The sequence below is a fragment of the Vombatus ursinus genome, unplaced genomic scaffold, assembly GCF_900497805.2.
Source record: "Vombatus ursinus unplaced genomic scaffold, bare-nosed wombat genome assembly UNPS02009770.1, whole genome shotgun sequence".
NCBI lineage: Eukaryota > Metazoa > Chordata > Mammalia > Diprotodontia > Vombatidae > Vombatus > Vombatus ursinus.
The window spans coordinates 11,887,688-11,912,767 of record NW_020949548.1 but is presented as its reverse complement, the minus strand read 5'-3'; the positions used below and the strand labels follow the sequence as shown (position 1 = coordinate 11,912,767).

Sequence of the window (25,080 nt, the reverse complement as noted above, 5' to 3'; positions counted from 1 at the left end):
CCAATTCTCCAATTGAACACAAAAGATCCCTGAGAGTAGGATAAGCACAGGAAACATGAAGCAAACACTTCAGCCATGATCATGTATATGATCCTATACATTTCATAGATGAGAACTAAACTGATAAATAAGTAACTAGTGGTGGGTATCCCTGGGTAATTGCCCCAAAGAGGCCAATTGGCTGGAAGAATTTATCCCCTTTTGTTTGCCTCTCACACTGCAATCCTCGGATGATTTTTTTTTTACTAGACTAAATATTTTTTTATTTTTACTTTTTGTTACATTTAAGAATCCACCAAAATTTGTATTAGGCATTTTCACTCAATATTGTCACTTTTGTGATTAGAATTTAAGCCGAATGTTTGTAAACATCTTTAAGTTGTGCCTGATTTGTAGTCCTGATAGGAATGAAAAGGGGAAAGGATGATCCTGGATATTATCAACTTTTTAACTTAACTTGTCTGCTTGGAAAATAATGAAGTAAGTCAAAATTCTTATACTTAACTTTCGTAGTTCTGTAGTATGCTTTTGGAACTTTTTTAAAATTAATTTATTTTGATTTATCAATAATCACTTCCATATGCTTTTGAGTTCAAAATTTTTCTCCCCCTTCCTCCCCACCACCCTCCCCAAGATGGCACCCAATCTGATATAGGCTATACATTTACATTCATATTAAACATATTTTCACATTAGTGATGTTGTAAGTAGAAATTAAAACCAATAGGAGGAACCATCAGAAAGAGGAAACAAAACTCAACAGAAGAGAAAAAAATAACAATTCGGCTTCCATAGTTCTTTCTTTGGGTGTGGATAGCATTTTCCATCACAAGGCCTCTGGAGATGTCTTAGATCCTTGTATTGCCAGGAAGGGTCAAGTTCATCAATATTAGTCATCACACAATGTGGCTTTTATTGTGTACAACGTTCTCTTGGTTCTGCTCACTTCACTCAGCATCAGACCACACAAGTCTTTCCAGGTTTTTCTGAAGTCAGCCTGTTTGATGATTTTTTTAAAAATCTAAATTGCTTTAATGAAGACCCACTCTGATAAACTATCAAAAATAGGATCTCATTTTGGGCCCAATCAAAGAGACAAGTGAGGGAAACCTGAGGCCAAAGTCTTAAGAAGTATGTGAGTGGTATCATAAGGCACTCCTCCTTTTTTAGGAGGTGGTGGTGGTAGAGTCCCTGCTCAGGTGCTTCTGACTACAGCAACCTATCCAGCCTCATGTTGTGCTTCATTACATGAAAAAAGGATTTTGTGTTCACACCCCATCACATATGTAGGGAAGGATGAGGGAAAGCAGGTGAACATCCAAATAAAGAGAGAAAAATAATTTATTAAGCACTATGTGCTAGACATTGTGCTCATCTCTGGGAATACAAACAAGACAGGAGCAGTGCATAAAGGAAAGCTGGAAAGTGGGTGTGAGAGGAGGAATATATGAACAACTGGGACCGTCAGTTTCTCATGATTTATCATGGGTTGGCTTGATTATGAAGAATGGGAAAATTCATCCTAGCACCCTAGAACTTGACATAAATGGTTATTATTATTGTACCAACATAGCCAAATGCTTTCACCCATATAGATAGTGACCACAAGAATAGTACCAGACTTATTTTATCATTCATTCATTCATACGTTGATTTAACCAACCAACCAACAATCAAACATTGACTAAGTGCCTACTCTGTGTAGAGTACTTTTCTAGATACTGATACACACACACACACACACACACACATATATGTCTTCTTGTGTCTTACAGTCTAGAAGTGGGATAAGGCCCAGCACAATGCACATTGTTACATGAAAAGTCCAATGGAAGTGCATAAGAAACTGTTAATGAGAGGTCTTAAAAAGGAAAATTGGTAATATTTTATCACTTCAAAGGTTTTTTATTTGCATAACTGCTTTTTGGTGGGTTTGAAGGGCAAGGCCCACAACAGATGCGGACAAAGATTAAGAGAGAAAAAGGTTGTCTCTGTAAGAAATGGTCCCAAGGCATGGACTGACCCACCCAGAAAGTGGTTAGGGATGATGAGTCCATATAGCCAGGGTCTTTGGGCTAGTTATCTCTGTTGACATGGAATAGAGTAGGATGCTTACCAAACATATGCTTAAGGTTCAATCCCCACATGGTCTACTTAATTCCACAGGGTACCACAGTCTGATTTTCAACCATAGACTGAATCTCTGACTCCAGCCAGTTTCTTCTCAAATATAACATAAGATTACCTAGACACAAGAGTATAGGTAGACCAGACCAAACCCTCCCCCATTCCTAGAAAACAAAACAGCTCCCAACATCTGTCCGATAGATAGTGGGTAAAAATCACTACCCAACCAAAAGGAAGTTGGGGTGGAGACTTTAATTTGGGAGGGTGGCTTTGCTAGATCTCAATTTAATGTCTTCACTGCTAGTAGTGTCTATATTGCTAAAGAAATGTCAGAATCAGGGCATATTAGAGGTAAAAGGACCTCAGAGAAGATCCAGCCCAACCTCCACTTAAGGCATTGGTCTACAATGTCTTTTGTTACAACATCCTTTAATTGAAAGACATTAGATAGTTGAATTAAAATACATATCTTTGTTGTTCAGTTGTTTTTCAGTAGTGTCTGACTCTTCATGATCTTTTCTGTGGTTTTCTTGGCAAAGATACTGGAGGGATTTGCCATTTCTTTCTCCAGCTCATTTTACATATGAGGAACTGGGGCAAACAGGGTTTAGTGACTTGCCCAGGGTCACACAGCTAGTAAGTGTCTAAAGTCACCTTTCAACTCATGAAGATGAGTCTTCCTGACTCCAGGCCCAGCACTCTATCCATGATACTACCTAGCTTCCCAAAAAAGAAATACATAGCTACTGCATTAATTAAAATATGTATCCACTTTATGAAAGGCAGCAGTCTGTGTGTCTTAGTTCACTGAATGCTAGACTTAAAGTCAGGGAGATCTTGGTTCATATCTCACTTCTGTCACTTACTAGTTTTGTGTTCTTGAGCAAATCACTTAACTCCTCTGTGCCTTGGGTAATTCTCTAGGACTTATCTACAAAGCGTGATGGTGAAGAGAGTTTTCAAGCTGGGAGACCCTCATGCTGATGAACTCAGAAATCCTGCATATAGTCATACATTCATAAGGCATTGGAGAAATGAAATTTAAAAAACAGTTCCTGCCTTTAAGGCACTCAGGTTCTGTTGAGTAATCTAAGGAGTAGACCAAGGGGGATACACCATATCCACAGTTAAATGTGATACATAGCAGAGAATGATGGTGGCAAAGGAGAATCCTAAACGATATGCTATAGGAATACTTTAGGAAAGAAAACGTTCAGTCAGCTGAGATGACCAGGGAGAACTATATCGAGGAAGTGACACCAGAACTGAATCTTGAAGAAAGAGATGAATTATAAAAGGTGGAATTGAAGAGGGTCATTGGAGATGGCCTTGGCAAATGTCTGGTGGGGGGGATGGCATGTTGAGTGAAGAGAATGTCTACTCATCCAGTCAGATTGGAATGTAGAGTACAGCCACCACCTGGGCACCTCCACCAAGGTGAACTCACTCTCTTGTGGTCATTCCCTTTCATCTAGAAAACACTTCGGTATGATATAAAGAGCACTACCATTGGAATCAGAGGATCTCAGTTCAAATCTCACCTCTTATATCATCTGTGTGACCTTGGGCATATCAGTTAATCTCCACATCAGTTTCCTCTTCTGCAAAATGAAGGGGTTGGCCTCTAAGGTCCTTTGCATTTAATCCTGTGCTTTTTTGACAGCTGATTGTTTCCAAGATGTCCTTTATTCTGAACCCAAATGTGCCTGCTGGTAACTTTTACCTATTGCTTCACATTCTGCATTACAGGAGTCATTCGGCTTGGCTGCTTCTAAAGTCCCATTATATTAGGCAGAAATCTCTGCCTTGCTGACTGTTTCAAGCAATTTCAAGGCATCTGATTTCCTGACTCAAATGAAGAGAGGCTGATAAAATCCTGTTTGTCTCTCAGGAGACCACACACCATACTCTTCCCAAACCACAGTCCATCAGAACAGCCTGGGCAGTCACCTCCAAATCACACATCTTTCAGAGGAAGCCTCTAAAGGCACAGACATTAGTCTTCCTCCAGCATAACTGTGAGTCCTACCAACTCCAAAAAGGCATGCCTCACTATGATGTCATGGTAGAAGTGGGGCCTGCAAACATGGCACAGGCAGGAGGGGGCCTGGAATATATTTGCTTATCTCCAGAATTGGCATCTCCGACTTCGTTCACAAAGGAAATGATCCGCAAATAGATGCCCAGTGGAGTCTTTGCTATTTCAAAAGCAGCTGTGCTGCTATATTTGCAAAACTGCCTGTCCCAGCCAGACCTGCTAGAGGGAACTGATTGAGGCTACTTATGCTTTTCTTCACACTCATGTGCTAGTAACTGGTCACCATTAAACTGGAAGGAAGTAATCTCAGCTAAAATACAAGGATATATGGATAGGATCAGCCACGGCAAAGGGAATTGGTGCACCTTAACAAAAGAGAGAGATTTTTAAGGAAAAGACAGAAAACTTCACCAACCTGTAACATGTCTGTAGCACTCAAGCCGACAAAATGACATGGTTAACAGGCTATGGAAAGTGGCACGGTTTGTGAAGCACCCCTGGGAAATTACTCAGAAAATTAAGCCGCAGTGAGGCAGGTGTTGAGATGATAGAGTTGAATGAATTCAAGTCTGAAGTCCTAAGTTCTATTACATCTCTTCTTCTCTTAATTAATGAATATAGTCAGCACTCCCCCCTGTAGTGGCTACCCCTCCCCCCTCAAAAAAATCCTTTGACAATAGATTCATGAAAAGCAAAGGGAGGAAGTGAGGAAATGAAGAATAAATCAAGAAACAGTTTTGATATTTTTGAGATAACTTATTTCAAATTACCTTAGGAGCCAAGGAAGATGAGAAAAAGTGTCTCATAAAAGTTAAGTATGCAAGATGAGTCAAATGCAAAATCAAATTAAACTTTAAACTTTAAATGTACAAAATCATCATTGCATCTGAACTGTAAATGACAGCTGATTTGTGCCTGTTCACTGCTCAAAGAATTTGGTAGGTAAGGGGTAGGGAAAGGGCACAAGAGAGACTTTTTATAACAAGGTCATGGAAAAGAGAATGTGCATCTGAATTTGTAGAGAAATGGAATCGTTTACTGGTTAATCTTGGCATTAACCAGGGTGATCTACTTGCTTTTCAGTCTTGCAGAGAGAAGTGTACTCTGAAACAGGATTTAAAATGATGTCACTCACCTCATATACTTGAAATTGTTCATGATCACTAGTCTCTAATAGTACAAATTAGAAGATTAAAGATGCTACAAATTCCTAATTATTTTTCTAAGAATAAGCATTAACCAAACTTATCACTACTAGTTCTCTACTAAACTCATGTAAGACCTAAAAGCTACTTCTACAAATGACACATTTGGAAAGAAGGCAAAACTTTTGCAAATTTCCAAGTATATCTTTGTAGTCCAAACAAGACAAACTAACCTCTATCCCAGGGAGAATTAAGCTAACTATCTATTTTTGCTTTTGAAAGTCATTCCAGTGAAGCTCTCAATGATCTGAATGGTTCAATATTCTTATGAGTTTGTTCTCTCATTGATTCTGCTTATTATACATTACAAGTAACCACATTTGCATGATTCTTGGTCTTCTTTTAAAGCATTTTAACAATAAAGTTTATTTTGAATGGTACTAAAGCGTTTTCCTCACTTGAACAGGCTCCATCTAGGTCCCGTAAATGGTGCCAGTTGGGACAAGTTTCTAAATATAAACCATAGCCTATCAGATGTATAATAATCATCACTCCAATTTTGATCTCCACTTATAAGGTTTCCTTACAAAAGCTCTGAGATGAAGGTAGTCCTCAAGAGCTCAAATGGATCTATGATCTCATCAATGAGGTTATTCACTCCTATGATACAGATCACAAGCCTTCCAGGCCTGCCCAACCTACAAAACTTTTACAGGATCGTAGATTTAGGGCTGTGGAGAACCTTAGTTCAATCCCCTCATTTTACGGATGAGAATACTGAGGCCCAGAAAAGTGAAGTGACATGTTGAAGGTAATACAGGTAGTAAGCGATAGAGGCAGGATTTGAAACCAGGTCTTCTGATGCTAAATCCATTACCATGATGCCCTATGTCCATGATCTCAAAGCTCACCACAGGGGAGTCACTTAACATGTTGGGGGATTTCCTCACTTTCTCCTGACATCACAAAAATAATAATGGAGACCAGATCTAAAACTGTATTATAAAGCAGCAATCATCAAAACTACTTGGTACTGGCTCAAAAATAGAGTGGTGGGTCATTGGAATAGGTTAGGTGCACGAGACACAATAGTCAATGACTATAGTAAACTACTGTTTGATATACCCAAAGACTCCAGCTTCTGGGATGAGAACTCACTATCTGACGAAACGAGGCAAATTCAAAAATAGTATGGCAGAAACTAGGCATAGACCAACATCTTACACCGTACACTAAAATAAAGTCAAAATCTGTACATGATTTAGATATAAATGCTGATACTATAAGTAAACTGGCAGAGCAAGGAATAGTTTACCTGTCAGATTTATGGAAAACAGAAGAATCCATGACCAAAGAAGAGATAGAGAACATTATGAAATGCAAAATGGATAACTTTGATTATATTAAATTTAAAAGTTTTTGCACAAACAAAGCCAATGCAACCAAGATTAGGAGGAAGCAGAACACTGGGAAAGAATTTTTACAACCAGTATCTCTGATAAAGGCCTCATTTCTAGAATATACAAAGAACTGAGTCAAATTTATTAGAATACAAGTCATTCCCCAATTGATAAATGGTCAAAGGATATGAACAGGCAGCTTTCAGAGGAAGAAATTAAAGCTATCTATAGTCATATGAAAAAATGCTATAAATCACTATTAGTTAGAGAAATGCAAATCAAAACAACTCTGAAGTACCACATCACACTTATCAGAATGACTAACATGACGAAACACAGGAAAATGATAAATGCTGGAGAAGATGTGGGAAAATTGGAACACTAATGCATTATTGGTGGAGTTGTGAAATGATCTAAACATTCCGGAGAGCAGTTTGGAACTATGCCCAAAGGCTATAAAACTGTGCATACCCTTTGACCCAGCAATACTACTTCTAGGTCCATATCCCAAAGAGATCATACAAATGGGAAAAGGACTCTCACGTACAAAAATATTTATAGCATCTCTTTTTGTGGTGGCAGAGAATTGGAAATTGAGGGGATGCCCATCAGTTGGAGAATGGCTGAACAAGTTGCAGTATATGAATGTAATGGAATACTATTGTGTTGTAAGAAATGATGAGCAGGCAAAGTTCAGAAAACCTTGGAAAGACTTACATGAACTAATGCTGAGTGAAGAGAGCAGAACCAGGACAACATTTTACACAGCAACAATCATGTGGTGTGATGACTAACTTTGATAGACTTATCTCTTCTTAGCAATGCAAGGATCTAAGACAACTCCAAAAGGCTCATGATGGAAAATGCTATCCACATCCAGACAAAGAACTATGGAGTCTGAATGCAGATTGAAGCATATTATTTGCTCTCTCTCTTTTTTTTCTTTTTTTTTTTTGTTTCATCTTTTTCATGATTTCTCCCATTGGTTCTATTTTTTCTTTACAACATGACTAATGTGAAAATAGGTTTAATATTAATATTTAATATGAGCCTATATCAATTTACATGCCACCTTGGGGTGGGGGAAGGGGAGAAATGGGGAGAAAATCTGGAACTCAAAATCTTATGGAAGTGAATGTTGAAAACTAAACACAAATAAATATATTTTAAAAAACCAAAAAAAAAGTTAGAGTTACAGAGAAAAATACTTTTTTAATTAAAAAAAATTACAATGGAGGGTCTGAGTTGTCCCTTCATTGCCTTTCTCTCATCACATGACCAGCCCACTTTCTTTTTTGGATCAAGCATTTCTTGATATTTTGTCTGCCATTTTCCTCTGTGATTCCTTCTTTTTAATCTGTTGCAGCCTTCTCACATTCCATCATGCACCTCCGAGGAATTCTGGGTAATGTTCACTTTCAATTCTTCAGAGACAACTCATGAAACAAAGACAAGTATTGTCATTATTGTTATTGCTATTATATTATTATTATTACACATGAGGAAACTGAGGCTGAAGGAGATTATGGAACTTGCCTAAGGTAATGAAACCAATAAATGGCAGAATCAAAACTAAAGACCCAATCTGCTAACTCTTCATTCATGCTCCATATGGACATAACACTTATACACACACACACACACACACACACACACACACACACACTTCAAGTCTGTGTATTGTCACAATCCTCTTGGTTATCCTAAGATGACTGCTTTGGAGTGTTGGTAAACTATAGGAGTCCCAGCTCGGAAACACAGTTTCAGCAATGTGCCACCATGTTGATCTAACACTGAGGCTCCCCAATCCATCAAAAGCCAAAGACAACATGTGCTCTCCAAGGAGGGTCTCCATGGCCTTCCTTCCTAAATCCAATGCTGCTCTGCTATTGACCAGCTGTGATGGATTCTGCATCATTCCCCACCCCAGGCAGACAGGCCTCCTCCCAGCCGCATCTCTGCACTGGATCAGAATTGGATTGGCAGATGTGAAGAAATCTGTTTCAGCTGCTTGACAGTCCTAAGCCTTGTTAGGCCTTAAGTACCTCAGGGGCTGGAACTTGGCTACGGGTCTGGCATATTTCAGTTACCATAACGTGCATCAACAGCTTTCTCTTTTTATTAAATGACAGTGTCAGAAACAGGCTTGCCTTATACGGCTGGGCACTACATACTGGTCTTCTGAGAACTTGGCTGGGGGAGGCAAGTCAGGCAGCTGGACAGACACCTCATCCGTTTGATTAAAGCAGGCCAAAAATGAACTTTTCTTGTTCTCAAAACAGTTGGAGCAACCTACGTCAAGGGATTTGGCAATGAGGGTACAAATCTGGGAAGACATATCCCAGTCATTGGTGACTCAAGAAAATTTAGAGATTAACATATCTGAACAGGGAAGGATAGTATAGAGCCCAAGGGAGAAAATGGCCAATAAGAGGATCACAGAATTATAGATTTAGGGTTGGGAGGGATCTTAGCGGTCAGAAAGTCTTCTGCCTGGTGGAGGCTGCTCTGGATGAGGCTTGCTCTCCTCTGCCCTACCTCTCTCTCTTCTCCTCCTATAGTCACTCTCACTCTGCTGCTCCCCGCCCCCCCCCAGCTTAGGGCTCCACCAGCACCTCTCTCAGGGATACTTCTTTACATTTATCCCAGGATACTTCTGTGGATGCTAGCAGTGTCCATGTAGTGCAAAGAAAGAGGGATAGGACAAACGTTGAATTATTAGGTTAAAGAGATCATACAGACAACAATTCAAGAAAAAGGAAAAAAAAAGAATCCACTTGGGGGAAACACTCTTCACACTAGGCCTAAAGGTACTTGACTTAAAAGTCAGTAAGAGACCTAAACTCAGATCCCTCTCCTGGAACTCCCTAGCTATCACTTAAACCTTTCTGAGCCTCAGTTTCCCCCTTTGGACATCCTCTCTCCAAAAAAAAGTGGTTTAAGTGCAGAGAATCCTCACAAAGGGTTAAGCAGGGGTTATAAGGGTAGGCCAGGATGAAGACTGTAACTGAGCAGCAGCGGGGCTGGGACATGCTTTGGGTCTCCACAGACAATGAGGGAGAAGCTAGGGATAGAGAGGAACAAACTTGTCTCAGGGACCTAGACAGGGAAGGAATCTGAAGGAAGAGAAGGGAAGGCTCCCTTTGCAGCGTTTGACACTGATGACCAGCCTCTCTGGGTTTCTCTGGGATCGCTGCTCCTCTCTTTCATCTCAGACTTGCCTGAAAACTCCTTCTCAGTCTCTTGCTGAGTCTTGCCTCTTCTCTGTGGGTGGCTCCCTAGGACAGATAAGGGGGCCGTCCTAAGCTCTCTTGTCTTCTAAGTCTATACTTTCTCTCTCAGTGATCTGGCTAGTTCCCAAGGGTTCAATTATCATCTCTATGCTGATGATGCCCAGATCTATATATTCAGCCCTGATCTCACTTGAGTGCCAAGTCTCCCACCACCATCTGTCTATTGGACATTTTAAAGTGGATTTTCCACAGGATCTCAATCTCAACATGACTAAATAGAACTTGTTGGCTTTTTTTTTATTCCCTGTCTTTCCTCCAAACCCACCTTCCCCTTTTTGCTGAGACTATCACCAGCTTTCTAGGTACCTAGATTTACAACCTCATAGACATTCACTATTCCTGTCATCCTTGCCCTGCCCCCACACACCCAATTAGTTGCCTGATCTTGTCCATTGTAGGTCTATGATGTCTCTTGCAGATTCCTCCTTTCACTCCACTCCTATGGCTGCTACTCTAGTTTGGAATCTCATCATTTCCCAGCAGAAGGATTGCCATAGCCTCCTAATTGACCTTCCTGCCTTGATACTCTCTTCCTTCCAAGTAGCCGGTCAGCCAACTAAGTATTTACCGTGTACCAGGCAGTGGACTAAGTGCTAGAGATAGAAAGAAAGGTAAACCACCACCACCACCACAATTCTTGCTCTTAAGAAGCTCACATTCTAATGGGAGAGACAGTACTTAAAAAAACTATGTATGAGATACAGCCTGCAGTATAAAAGAAATCTGATCCAGTCTCCACCCAGCCTCCTAAACTGCCATTCCTAAAGTTCCTAAAACTCTAGGGCCAAATCCACACTCCTCTCTTTTAAAACTCTTCACTAGACACGAAACTGGGAGAAAAATAAAATGCAATAATAAAAAAAATTCTTTAAAAAAACCCCTTCACTAGCTGACTTCAATCTATCTCTCAAGGCATGTACATGACATCCCCCTTCATGGACATTATTGGGACAAACTGGCCTTTTTGCTGTGGCCAAGAAATGAGCACATTCTCAAGTTGCATTAGGAGAGGCACGATGCCCAGGACTGGGGAGAGGACTAGCTGTGTGAGGTCCACATCTGACCGCTTCCGAAGTCGTGTTCATGTCTAGGCATCATATTTTAGGAAGCACATTGACTCCCTGGAGAGTATTCAGAGAACAGTGACCAAGAAGGTGGATGTGAGGCCGTGTGAGGATCGGTTGAAAAAAGCGACAATGTTTATCTTTAAGAAAAGAAGACCTTGGGAAGATGCAATTGTTTTTTTCAATTATCTGAAATATTGTCATGTGGAAAAAAGATTAGGCTCGTTCTGTTTGGAACCAGAGGGAAGAAGTAGGAACAATGGAAGCAACTTACAAAGGTCAATTCAAGCTTAATGTCAGGAGGGGGAAATCTTTCCGATGATTGGGGCTGTCAAAAAGCATTATGGGATGCCTCCTTATGTAGGGATCTCTTCCCTTCTTCCCCCACTGGAGGACTTCAAGCTGGATGTGCACTTGGGCATGTTTTTAAGGGGTTTGTTTTCAGGTACACATTGGTGTGCCTCCGAAGTCCCTTCCAACTCAGAATTCAATGGCTCAGGGAACTGAGATGACAGATGTGTTTCACTCTCCTTCCTGAGCCTCTAGTGTCGGGTTCTGAGGCCGCAAAGATCATGGCATCGATGACAAAACTTCTCTCACGTCCCTTCTTTGGCTACTATTTGGAAAGTAAGTAGACAAGTTGGATTGTAGCAGCATCCTCACCAGTAAGATTTTTCAGGTGCTTGCTTGAGTTAAGCAGCTCATTGCCACAGGCACCTGGGGAGAATTAATAGGGTGTTATTCTGGGAAAGAATACTTAAATTATATACTCATGGTTTAAGTTTGTCAGGTATTTGATGAAACATGAGTGTAGGGAGCCATCATGCCCAAGGAAAGGAGTTGCTAGGTGATTGCTATTTCTCTCATCCAAAAATGTAATAGGAATGTGGTCTTATGGAACTAGAACGGCAAGAGCCTTGGAAGGTCATCTAGTCCATCACTGTCACTTTATAGGTAAGGAAATGGAGGGCAGAAAGGTGAAGTGCCTGGCCTTATGTCACATGGTGAAAGAGTAGAACAGGGGTAGGGAACCTTTAGCCTTGAGGTGACACATGGCCTTCTAGGTCGCCAAGTGCAGCCCTTTGACCGAATCCAGACTTCACAGAACAAAGACCCTTAATAAAAGGATTTGTTCTGTAAAACTTGGAACTTGGACTCAGTCAAAAAGCTGAGCCCAAGGACCTGGAAGGCCACATGTGGCATAGGGGTAGGAGGGGTAGGAGGGAAAAATAAATACTTGAGGCTGCAGGTTCCCCATCCCTGGAGTAGAAGTAGCTAGGTAATATAGTGGAGAGAATGCTGGGCTTGGATTAGGAAAATCCAATTTCAAACTCTGCCTCAGACACTTACTAACTAAGTGACCCTGGGTAAGTCACTTAACCTCTTGCAGCCTCAGTTTCCTCACCTGTAAGAGAGGGTCACCCTTTGAAGTATGAGAGGTAGGCTTCATGCCTAATTCTTCTAACTTCTAATCCAATACTCTAAGAAGATAGAGAAATGTAATACAAAGACACTTGGACTGGAAGTCAGGAGACACAGTTTCTAGTCACGCCTCTGCCTGTAACCATTGATCTTGTGCAAGTCACATCCCTAACTGGACCTCAATTTCCTCACTTGTCAAATGAGGGCAGCTAGGTGGTACAGTGGATAGAGCATTGGGCCTGGAATCAGGAAGGCCTAAGTTCAAATCTGGCCTCAGACACTTACTAGCTGTGTGACCCTGGGCAAGTCACTTAACTCTCTTTGCCTCAGTTCTTCATCTGTAAAATGAGCTGGAGAAGGAAATGGCAAACCACTCCAGTAACTTTGACAAGAAAACCCCAAATGAGGTTGTGAAGAGTGAGTGAAACATGACTGAAACTACTGAACAACAACAAAAAAATAAGGTTAATGTTGACTTCACGTGGTTACTCAGGATCAAATGAGATCATGAATACGATGAGCTCTGTAACTGTAAACATTGTAGGAAAAATATCGATATTATTATTATTAGTCAGAGCTCCCTCTAGCTACCTGTAGACAAGTCTTTTCTCCTCTTTGGGTCTTAGTTTCCTCACTTGCAGAATGAGGGTTTAGAGCCCAGCCAGACTGAGCAGCACTGAACCTACTGATACAACCCGATGATTCTAGCTTGCTTGTCAACTTCAGCCTGTCCCAGTCACCAAAGCTAGCACATATAGCAATTGAAGAATGTCTCCCCCATTGGAATGTAAGCTCCTTCCCAAGGAGATCAAAGAAAGAGGAAAAGGTCCTAACAGTACAAAAAGTTTTATAGTAGGAAAAAAAAAGAAATTAAGGAATTTCCCATCAATTAAAGAATGGCTGAACAAATTCCTTTATATATTCACATCACGTGATACTATTGAGATGTAAGAAATGATGAAGTGGATGGTTTCAGAGAAATCTGGGAAGACTTATCTGAACTGATATAGACTGAAGTGAGCAGAATCAGATAAATCTGTACTGTAAGAAGAGCAGTATAAAAATAAACAACTGTGAAAGATGTGGGAATCCTGATCAATGCAATGGCCAATCATGATTCTGCAGCACTGATGGCAAAGACTGCGACCCACCTCCAGAGACACAAAGGTAATGGACTAAAGATGCAAAATGAGGTCCACATGTTTTAAACATGGTCGATATGGGAATTTGTCCTGTTTGACTGTGCATACCTTGTTCTTCTTTTAATGCCTTCTCTCTGTTGATTATCTCCAATTTATCCTGTGTAAAGCTTGTTTGTATCTAGTTATTTGCATGCATTTCCACCATTAGACTGAGAACAAGGACTATGGGGGGGCAATTACTTTGTATCCTCTGCATTTAGTACAGTGCCAGCACATAGTAGGCACTTCAAAAATGCTTGCTGACTGGTTATATTTATGACAAGGGTTTTCTTTTTCTTTGGGGAGAGTAGGAAGGAAAAATAAATACTTGATGATTGAAAAAATAAAATTCAATGAAACTTAAAAATTAATTATGAGTTAGAGTAGTATCACTCAACCGTGAGGAGCAAAATGGGTTGTCTTAAAGTCTTGGATTAATTTTTTAATAATTAATTAATTTATTTATTTTTAGTCTTCAACAACCATTTCCATAAGCTTTTGAGTTTAAAATTTTTCTCCTCCTCCCTCCCCACCTCCTTCCCTAAAACAGCAGTGTGCAATCTGATATAAGCTATACATATACATTCCTATTAAACATATTTTCACATTAGTCATGTTGTAAGGAAGAATTAGAACCAATAGGAGGAACCACAAGAAAGAAGAAACAAAACAGAAGAAAAAAAAGAGCATATAGTATGCTTTGATCTGCATTCGATCTCCATAGTTCTTTCTCTGGATGTGGACAGCATTTTCCATCATGAGACTTTTGGAGATGTCTTAGATCCTTGCATTGCTGAGAAGAGCTAACCTATCAAAGTTAGTTATTGCACAGTGTGGTTGTTACTGTGTACAATATTCTCTTGGTTCTGCTCACTTCACTCAGCATCAGTCCATGCAAGTCTTTGGACTAGTTTTTTAGAAACTGTAAGCTCTCTGAAGGCAGGGATGGTTTTTTCTTTTGTTTTGTTTTGTTTTTATTTCTTTTTCCCTGTATTAACTGCACTCAGTACAGTGCTTTGCTTATAGTAAGCACTTAACAAATGCTTGTCAGTTCCTTGTTGATTAGGAGAGATGGTCAGGTACAGTGTAATTCACACAGGGGTAGAGATAGGGTTGTGAGATTTCCATGGTTGTCACTGCAAATAAACCTGCGTCAGCTGTTCATGGGACAAGACTGAGGTGAGGCCTGGATGAATCATTGCTAACAAGTCTGAAATCGGCAAGCAGATTGTCAACACATCCTTCAAGCCAATCCCCTGGGGGAATATTTATTCTGTAGACACTCCTGTTTCAGAGAGATTCATCACCTTCTCCCAGGGCCATTTCCTTCAGAAAACTTAAGAAATGATCCCTGTCTGATAGCTGGCATTTCTCTGCACTCACCCAAACTTTCAAGCTAGAAAAGCAAAGTCTAACAAAAGAAACTGAAGCTGTCCATGTTGGGGAAGAGCAAATAAGTGACTGATCCAAGGTCACACAGGTAGCAAGCATCAGAGGCAGGATTTAAACTTGTCAGTCCTCTAATACCAGGGTCAGTGCTCTTCTCTGACTTCAAATCTAGGGTTCTTCTGACATTTCCAGGTAGTAGAGACCCTTCAATGCCAAGCTAAGGAGCTTAAATTTTATCCTATTGGCAGGGAAGAGCCCCCCAAGTCTTTCCAGACAGGTGAGTAAAATAACAAAAACAACAACAGCTAACATTTATATAGTGCTTACCATATGCCAGGCACTGTGCTAAGCGCTTTACAATTATCTCATTTACTCCTCACAATAACCCTGGGAGACAGGTGTTATTATTATCCCAGTTTTACAGATGAGGAAACTGAGGCAAACAAGGGTTAAGTGACTTGCCCGGGGTCACACAAGCTGGTATATGACAGAAGTGGGATTTGAACTCAGGTCTTCTGAGCTCTTTACATACTACATTTCATTACCGATGGGGTACCAAGAGGGGGAAAATCAGTCCTCAAATAAAGGATTCCATCAAAGGAATGTGTATTGTAAAATGGAACTGGCCAATCAAAGGAGGGGGCTGCAGGACTGGAGTGATCTTCCAGGGTGAGAAGGATGGTAGACAAAGAAGTCTAGAGAACCATAAGAGGAGCCCAAGAGGAATGAAGGCATGAACATGGCTGACCTGAACATTTGCCTTAAAATGAAGGTTTGGGGAGGAATGGATCGATTAGAAGGGGCTGCAGGGGCAGAGTGATCTTCCAGGGTGAGAAGGCTGCTGGGGAATGATGGTGAAAGAAGTCTGGAGGGTGAGACATTGAGCCCAGAGGGAAATAAAGGAACCAGTAAAAAGAAAAGGAGTGACAGCTGGTTAAGTAAGGAGAATGAGCAGCAGCAATGGATATCTTATGTCCTCCATGGGCATCCTTATGACATCAAGGAAAGTAAGGGAGGCAGCTGAGTTCAGAAGAAAGGATACTGATTCTGGAGTCAATAACCTGGGTTCAAATCTTGTCTCCGACAGTTCATATATACACAGAGTTAGGAAATATCACTTAGCCTCTCCTATATCTCAATTTCCTCCTTTGTGAAAGTGAGAGGGTTTTACTAGAAGAACTCTGAGATTCATTAAATCTTTAGATCTGTGATTCTTCATGGAACTCTCGTCTTATTCGTCTTTCATTTTTGAAGAGGAACAAAGACATGACAAGGGTGATATCCTGACATGCCTGTGAATTGGATTTAAGTGAGGATTCTACATGGAAGGAAGAATTCCAACACATTGGTCGGGCTCCAAGCAATGAGCGCCGACAAGAGATGTGCAAGATGGGCAGGAATGGCTAGATTTTGACCTGCGTTCCCCTACTGATGAGATTACAGATTCATCTGAGTATCCATTAGTGCCTGTTACATTGCCTAGCACATAGTAGGAGCTTACTAAGTAATTATTGAATTGAAGTGAGAGCTATGCATTAATAACTTTATTTACAGGATGGATTGGAGTAGGGAGACCAGTTAGAAGGTTATTACAACAACTCAGGTGAGAGCCCCGGCAACACTTAACATCTCACAACGGGGGATCCTCCTGGTCATTCCTAGGATATGGCTAAACAAAACACAAATTTATCGACTTTTCCCTCCTCTTGACTAGCTAATTGGACTTCTTAACCGACCCAGGTCAAAGCGGGCAGAGTTCCATGGGCAGCATTGGGGATCTACTCTTGATACTGGAGCCTGCCTTCTAAACAGACCACCATCCAGAACTGAAATGGCACAAGTCCATTTTATTTCCATTAAGAGGAGGGAGGCACAGGTGAGGACGTTTTGTCCATGTGAGTTTAGCCCAACCAGCAGCCAAAACGCTAAGTTGATTGTATGAGACCACTCAAGGGAAATATCTTTAGGAAAATGTCACATTGCCAGTTGATTCCCAGGCTCAAAGGAAAAAATGAAAGTCACAGGCACACTCCCTCTTGGACCTGGAGCCCTGGGACTTGGAATCCTAGAATCACAAAATCTAGGTGCTTCCACAAAAAGACACCATCCCCTCTACTCCCAGCATCTCTTACAAGTGGTCATCCAGCCTGAGCTCAAAATTTTATGAAAAAAAAATTTTAATATCAAGCCTAAATTGGTATCGCCTCTTGGCTTCTACTTACGTTGCTCTTACAGAACAAGTCTGATCCATACTCCATTTAACAATCCTTCAAATATTTGAACCTAGCTCTTATATATGCCCACCCCCATTCTTCTCTCCTCCAGGCTAAACAGCCTCAGTTCTTTCAGCTGATTCTCATATGGTCATGAATTCTGCCCTCAATGAAGATTCATTACAGGCTGGGTGACCCTGTACCTTTTGTGCTAATACAGGTATGGGTTGCTCTGGATGACTCTAAAGTCCCTTCTACCTCTGTGATTCTATGGGTAACCATATCCTAACAAGGAAACAATTTCACTTGCCCTGGGAAGCTAGCCTTCCCACTGTCTGGGGCTTTCAATGACATAAATTTTCAATGTGCCTCCAAATTGGCTGCCAGAGTCATTTTGGACCTCTTACATTAAATATCTTATCTTTAACCAGCACCAGCATCAGAAAATTGTCAAGTAACTGAACTTTGTGCCTCACTTCCCACTTCTGAACTGTCCCCTACTTTCTGATAGGTCCCTCCCTTTCCTACACATCTTCCCTGGGCCCCACGGTCCTCTTGCTGTCCCCCTATCAAAACCTCCCCTAGAGAAAAGATGGTAAATTTATTCAAGCTAAAGTGTCATGGACAGATAACAGATTAAAGTGGTATTTCTACCCAGGGATTTGCATTTAAATAGCTACTCAAGCACTTAACCTAAAAGCCTCCTTTCCCATTTATGGTTGGAGAAAAGCAGGTGGAGAAAGTTGTTTGGGAAACAAGACCTCCAGCTGAAATCACACCTTACAGTGTGTTATGTCCCACCCCTTACTCTGTGTAACCTTAAGATTGCCAATCACTGGGTTGATTAGATCCTGGAGTCTCAGAAAGAAAGGTATGGAGAGAGGGTGGATGATGTAGCAAACACAAAATCTACTTACTGCCCTTCTGGGTTCAAAGTGTCCCTTGTACAGCCTTGGATCCAAAAGAGACAGACCCAAAGCCCGGACTTTCCAGCCTTATATACAATCCTATTCATCAAAACATCCCAGCCTACACCTGTTGGCCCTTGTTTATTAAGCAACTAATAATAATAACACTTGATATCATATAACACTTGTAATAGCTAAGAACAATAATTGACACATGGCACTTACAATAGCTAGCAAAGCCTTTTACATGTCATCTCATTTCATACTCACAAGAAATGATCCCTGTCTGATAGCTGGCATTTCTCTGCACTCACCCAAACTTTCAAGCTAAAAAAGCAAAGTCTATGCAGGGTGAGTGCTATTATTATCCCCATTTTATAGATAAGGAAATTGAGGCTGAGAGTTGAAGCTACTTACCTAGGGTCACAAAGCTAGTAAGTGCCTTCGGTAAGATTTGAACTCAGGTCTTTCAGACCTCAGGTCCAGCATGCCACCAAGCTGCCTTGATCCTTGCCTTGAACAACTCTGTGAAGCAGGTGCTATCAATGTTTCATTTTACAGATGAGGTAACTGAGATCGTGGCTTGGAGAGAAAGAACGAAGGTTCGTTTTTCCCCTGAGAAACTGAAGGAGTTAACTGTCATCTTTAAGAAAGATTAAAAATATTTTTTAAGAGAATTGAGTTTCACTTAAGCTGTGGGGAAGGCCTTCTAAAGAGAATTTGCCCGCCATCCCAAGGGAGCTGAACGGTGCTATCAGCACCCCCACTTTATAGACACTGTGAATAACTTGCTTTTGAACCCACAGCTAGTGAATAAAGGTCTGAAGAAGAACTTGATCCAAGGTCTTCCTTACTCCAAGTCTAGAACACAATACCACATGGCCTCTCTAAAGTAATAGAGAATCTTGCGCTGAGATGGGGCTCTCTGGAGGTTTGGTTCTATCTAAATGAAATCTATCCCTGTCCTTCTCTGTGGAGCCCTGATTTTGTTTCTCCCCTTTCAAACATTCAACTAAAGGAAATTCAGTTAAGTTCTGCTCTCAGTATTGTTTCTCCTGATTACACTGATGAAGAGGTAGTGAGTGGTGGATGTGCTAGAAGACTTGGGTTCAAATCCTGGCTCAGACACTGAACCTCTCAGCCTCAATTCCCTCATCTGTGAAATGGAGATCCTCATAGGTTGCAGCAACAATCAGCTGTCAAACACTTTACAAACCTTAAAGCACTTTATGTGCGAGTTATTATTGTTATATTTTGAACCAAATTATAATAATTATATGTTGAATCAAAGAGTCAAGTGCTATGTGGAAGTGTTTGTCTCATGCAGTCAGATCTCTCTTGTTCAGATCACCCCTTACAGAGCAAAATTTGGTTATTGCACGTGCTGTTCTACTGCATGGGGAACTTCCCAGCCCTCAGACAAGACAGGGTCCTTGACTTTCAGGACTGCCCTTATTGTCAGATGCCAACTCTCAGTGAGCTGTCTTGAGCAGAATGGTCAGATGACATCCCATCCATCTGGCTTACCCAAACCCAGCGACACTGCTGGAGATATGGAAGAGGATTGCATATGCCATCTGGAGACCCACTGTGGGCCTGAAGGGCTGAGTTCTGAGCCCCCCATATATTCATACCAAATGCTACATGGATGATACAGTCCAGGAATGTTTTCCTGCATACCATCAAGCTAAGGGAAGGCACCTGGCATTCACCAGTCATAAAGAAAGCATCTGCCCTTCTTGGCTCACTGACCTGGGTCCTCTTGGTCCCTAAAGTTGGAAGGATGCTAGACCTGGAGGCAGAAGACCAGGAATTTCAGTTTAATAGTCACCATCTGTTAGCTGAGAGACCTTCAGCATGCCATTTAACTTCTCCGAGACTCTGTTTCCCCCTCTATAAAATGGTGGTGGTTGGACCCAATATATACCTCATGGAGCTTTGTGAGAAGTGACCTAATGCACATAGTTATGAATAGAGATTATGACTGTGATTTTACTGGCCTAGGGAACTCCACAGAGAGAAAACTCCTTCTAGCAAAGCAGGTTGGCATCTTCTCTGCAACTTAAAAAAAATCTTACAAAGTTGCCTGGAGGCACAGGCAGGCTAAGTCAAATAGCCTATAAACATCAAGGGTGGAACCAGGTCTTCCTGACTCCAAGGCCAACCCTATCCACTGCTCCATCCCATGGAAATCCTCTGGAAATATCAACAGTTATCCATGATTATTTTCTCCTACTAGCATCCAGAGCCCATGGTATAGATCCCTCTTCTCTTGTACGTGGGACATTCTAACTCTAGATTCCTGGGTGTCCTGGGTGAACAACAGACAGATGCATCTGGCAGATGGCACATTGGTGACACTCTCCATGCTCTGCCCATGAAGCAGTTAGCTAGCATTGCCCCTGGGAGTGTGCCTTGACACTTGAAGCCAGTCCTGGGTGTAGACATGCAGAGAGCAACAGCAGCCTTTGGGCTGCAGTTGGCAGGATGCTAGAGGTGGCTCACCAGAGGTATAAGGCTGTTTGGGGGACATCAGCTCAGATCCTCAACATGGTAATGAGAGAAAAACCAGTCCCTGTAGCCAATAGCTATCGCTACAATCATAGATTACCAATTAGAACTTGCTCTTGGCTCCTCTACATGGACATCCCTCCCTTTGCTTTCAGTAAAAGGATATGAAAGGAGGAAAGACGACAAAGCATGATCGGAACAACGTCCAACCAGAGTGATTGCCACAGTAGAGTGGGGCACTAAGATATGATGAGCTAACACCCTGGCACATGCTTGCCAGTGGAGGATACTTCCCCCCTCCTCCCTCTTCTCACTGTTCCCCAAAAGGAAAATGGCTTTTTTCCTTCTAGCAAGTAGCTAGCTTTCTCTGCCAATGGGGACATGATGAGAATCTTAATAAGAAAATTCCCCAGGTTCATCCTAAGCCATGGTGACCTTGACCATGGTGACCTACTTCCACTATGGCCATTCCCAAAGAAACCAATTAACTGCAAAGCAGCACAGTGGAAATAGTTCTAGACTGGGAGTCAGGGTGCCTGGGTTCAAATCTTGCTTTTATCATTTACTAACTACATGATGTCAGGGAACTTACCTAACCTCTCTAGTCTTTAATTTCCTCAAATTAAAGAATTGGACTAGGCATCTTTTTTTCAAATAATAGATCTTAAGAAGTGGCTGTTAATTTGAAATGGGTAATTGGGGAGCTAAGAGTAGTGAACTTATAGTCACAAAGACCTGAATTCAAATCCAGTTTCATACACTTACTTATAATAGGTGTGACCCTAGGCAAATCATTTAGTCTCTTTCAGCCTCAGTTTCTTCATTTGTGCAACACAGATAATAATATATGACCCTATGAAAGCACACATTTTAACTTCCTATTTATTTTGTATATACTTGTTTATATGTGTGTTGATCCCTTCCTAGGAAGCATCTCATACAACAGAATCAGGCAGACCATTGACCTAGATAGACTCCATGATCCCACCAAATTACACACTCCTGAATCAGAAAAACCAAGGCACAAATAATAAAGACTGTTGAACTCTCCGTTTTGTTTGTTACTATTCATAAATGGCAGTCATCTCCTCCTCAAAGTCAGCTGTGTGATCTGTCAGAGGCTGTCAGATGATTTATGTAACAGAAAAGAGATTCAGGGTGATTGATATTATCAAAGGCCCCGTAAGTGAACAGCACGGGGCTGAGGGGGAGCATGTAACTTTATTTGGCCATTGAACTAAATAAATAAACCCTTCAGGAAGACAAAAGTGGAGAAACGTGTTGGAACAAATTTGCCCTGCTTTACAAAGCAAAAGGAAAAGATGCCAGATTTGGAACTTTCCAAAGCAAAAGTTGTGGGGAAGAACATGAGGGTTTGGCTAGTGGAAGAAAGAAAGTGATAGTAATCTGAGGGAAACAGGGCTACCCTACTAAGTACTGAGCTTTGAATGAATTCATGCATGAAGGAATAGAGGAATGAATGGAAGAATAAAAAATGTTTATGGTGCTCTTGTTATGTGCCAGCCAAGCACTATGATTAGCACTGGGGATACAAATTCAAAAAATAAAAACAGTCCTTACCCTCAAGAAGCATACATTCTAATGAGACAGCTAACATACATAAAGGAATGTTGGCCAGGAAAGGGCATTCTGCTTCAAAAAATTACCAGGATGGTGAGTGGCATCAAGACCCTACCAATCTTGTTTTCAACAATGAATATTGGGATTCAGTCTGGCAGAGCCTTGAGTGTTTTGAGATGTCATAGGATACCCCTTGTCCAAAGCAGCCCACCAAATGCTCTATCCTGTCTCTTGACAAGTTGTCTCAACAATGACCTATCCTCATCACCCCTGACCAGTTTTGCAGCCATTCTGGCCCCAGCTTCCTACGGTCCTAGATTCCTTTTCATCTGTCCTGCTTAATGCAGTTGTCTTTTATGGGCATCATCTTTTTGCTGTATTATGCCAGACTATAGAGTTTGGTTTCACTCAGTCCTGCTAGATTTCCTCAAGTGGAGCTTAGAGGGTTGTTTTTCAGGGATGGACAGGAATTAAGAGGGGTTAGGGAAAGCCTCTGGTAGAAGGTGAAATTTTAGATAGGACTTAGGAGAAGCCAGGGAGGTCAGTAGTTGGAGAGGATGAGGGAGAGAATTCCAGGGAGACAACCAGAGAAAATGCCAAAGCTGAGAGATGGAGTGTCATTTGTGAAACAGCCGGGAGGTCAGTGTCACTGGATCAAAGAGTACATGGTTTTTATTTGCTCCTGGAGGCAATGTTATTGTTGTTTATCCTTCATTTTCTCTTTCTTTCTTTCTTTCTTTCTTTCTTTCTTTCTTTCTTTCTTTCTTTCTTTCTTTCTTTCTTTCTTTCTTTCTTTCTTTCTTTCTTTCTTTCTTTCTTTCTTTCTTTCTTTCTTTCTTTCTTCCTTTCTCTCTTTCTTTCTTTTTCTTTTTTTGGCTAGGCGATGGGGTTAAGTGACTTGCCCAGGGTCACACAGGTAGTAAGTGTCAAGTGTTTGGTCTGAGGCCAGATTTGAACTCAGGTCCTCCTGACTCCATTTTCAACAAGGACCAATGACATCACGTGGTGATGTCTTGACTTGCTCGTGAAGTGGATTTAAGTAAGGCAGTGTGCACCAAGTCATTAGCCTTACTCTTTCCTCCAGAGTCATTAGAGTCCAGTGGCAGGACAAAATTTAAGACAACTGACAATGGCCCAAGAGATAGTGGATGACTGTGGCATCTTTGATGTTTGACCAAGCTCTAAGCTCTGCAGCACCTGCTTCAGCTGCCTTCATGGCCATTGGAACAAATTGTTCTCATCCGTCCATTCTGTGGTGGGGGGTGGGGGAGTTTTCATATGCTTGGGGCATACATCCCCCTAACTCACCAATGGGTTTGAGGCCTGTTGGTTTCCCTCAAACTGGTTTAACTGTCTGCCCAGATGGTTTTACTGGAGTGCATGCTACAGCTTCTTGAAGCCATAGGTGAGACCTGGGTGATAGGTGAACACCCAAGGTGGATGAATGGCCCTAAAAAGGGTTTGGCAAGTACTCATACCAGGGATGCTAATCCTCCCTTAATACCCCATAGGTCCCCCTGGAGGCAATAGAAAGCCACTGGAGTTGATTGAGTATGAGGGAGAGAGAGAGGGAGAGAGAAAGGAGAGAGAGAGAGAGAGAGAGAGAGAGAGAGAGAGAGAGAGAGAGAGAGAGAGAGAGAGGAGACAGAGAGAGAGAAGACAGAGAGAAAGGAGAGAGATGTGATCAGACCTGCATTTTAGGAAAATCACTTTAGTGACTGAAAGGATGATGGAACAGGAGAGACTTGAGATAGGCAGATCCACCCTCAGACTATTGCAATAATTGAGGCATGAGGTGATAAGGGCCTCCACTGGAGTGGTGGCAGTGTCAAAGGAGAGAAGGGAGCATATTCAAGAGATTTTGTAAAGGTAAAATGCAATCTTTCCCCCATCTAAATCCATGGATGCCTTGAGATCTGTCCATAGACCCCTTGAAAGTCTGGGGACCCAAAGGTTATTACCCCTGAAGTAGAGTCAATTTATGTATGGATTTAATTAACTGAACTCTGAGGTCCCTTCCAACACTGATACTCTGGTTCTGTGATTTCTAGTTATGTGACTCTGGGCAAATCACTTCATTTCTCTGTGCCTCATTTTTTTATCTGTAAAACGAAAATTATGCTTGTCCCACCTATGTGAAGGGATTTTTAAAAATTGTTATTTCCTGTTTTAAAAATGATCTCCCCCTCCTCCCTGACTCAGTGAGTAATTCCTTATAGCCACTGTATTCAGTATTATTATACTGGACTTATTATACTAACTTTGGCAGACAATGGCTAGAATCTGAGGGTTAGGGGGCGGAGCCAAGATGGCGGAGGGAAAGCAGTGACTGTCTTGAGCTCTCTCCCAAAGCCCTCCAAATACCTAAAAAAATGGCTCTAAACAAATTCTAAAGCAGCAGAACCCACAAAGAGACAGAGTGAAACAAATTTCCAGCCAAAGACAGCCTGGATGGTTGATCAGAAAGGTATATTGCGCCGGGCGGGAGAGGAGCACAGTTTGACGTGGGCACGTAGACCACAGCAACCCCAGAGCAGGCCTCAGAGGACTGAATCACAGGCAGTTGTGGCGGTTTCCAGACTTCTCAGCCCCTGAACAACAAAGAAACTTAGAAGGTCAGTGGGAAAAGTCTGTGACTGCTGTGAGAGAGGAGCTAGGTCTCAGCCACAAGTCTCAAGCACGGCCCAGGGCCGTGGCTTTTACCTGAGCTTCCGGCCTACAGACTGAGGGGGAATCCAATGGCTGATCAGAGGAGGATTGCAGGGATCTCTTTGCCAGTGCTGAGGTAGGAAGCTCTTGCTTTACCAG

At 41.6% G+C, this 25,080-nt stretch overlaps 1 protein-coding gene across 5 annotated transcripts in view; it reads right to left on the bottom strand.

The window, feature by feature from the left end:
* GALNT18 (polypeptide N-acetylgalactosaminyltransferase 18) overlaps positions 1-25,080 on the bottom strand; it is a 460,219-nt gene that overhangs the window by 153,486 nt on the left and 281,653 nt on the right. For 3 of the 5 annotated variants that reach the window (XM_027852665.1, XM_027852669.1, XM_027852668.1), the window contains exon 4: positions 11,731-11,784. The exons of the other annotated variants lie outside the window; for them this stretch is intronic. In XM_027852665.1, the coding sequence (XP_027708466.1) occupies positions 11,731-11,784 (54 nt within the window). The remainder of the gene's footprint in view (positions 1-11,730; positions 11,785-25,080) is intronic. 5 annotated transcript variants of the gene reach the window in all.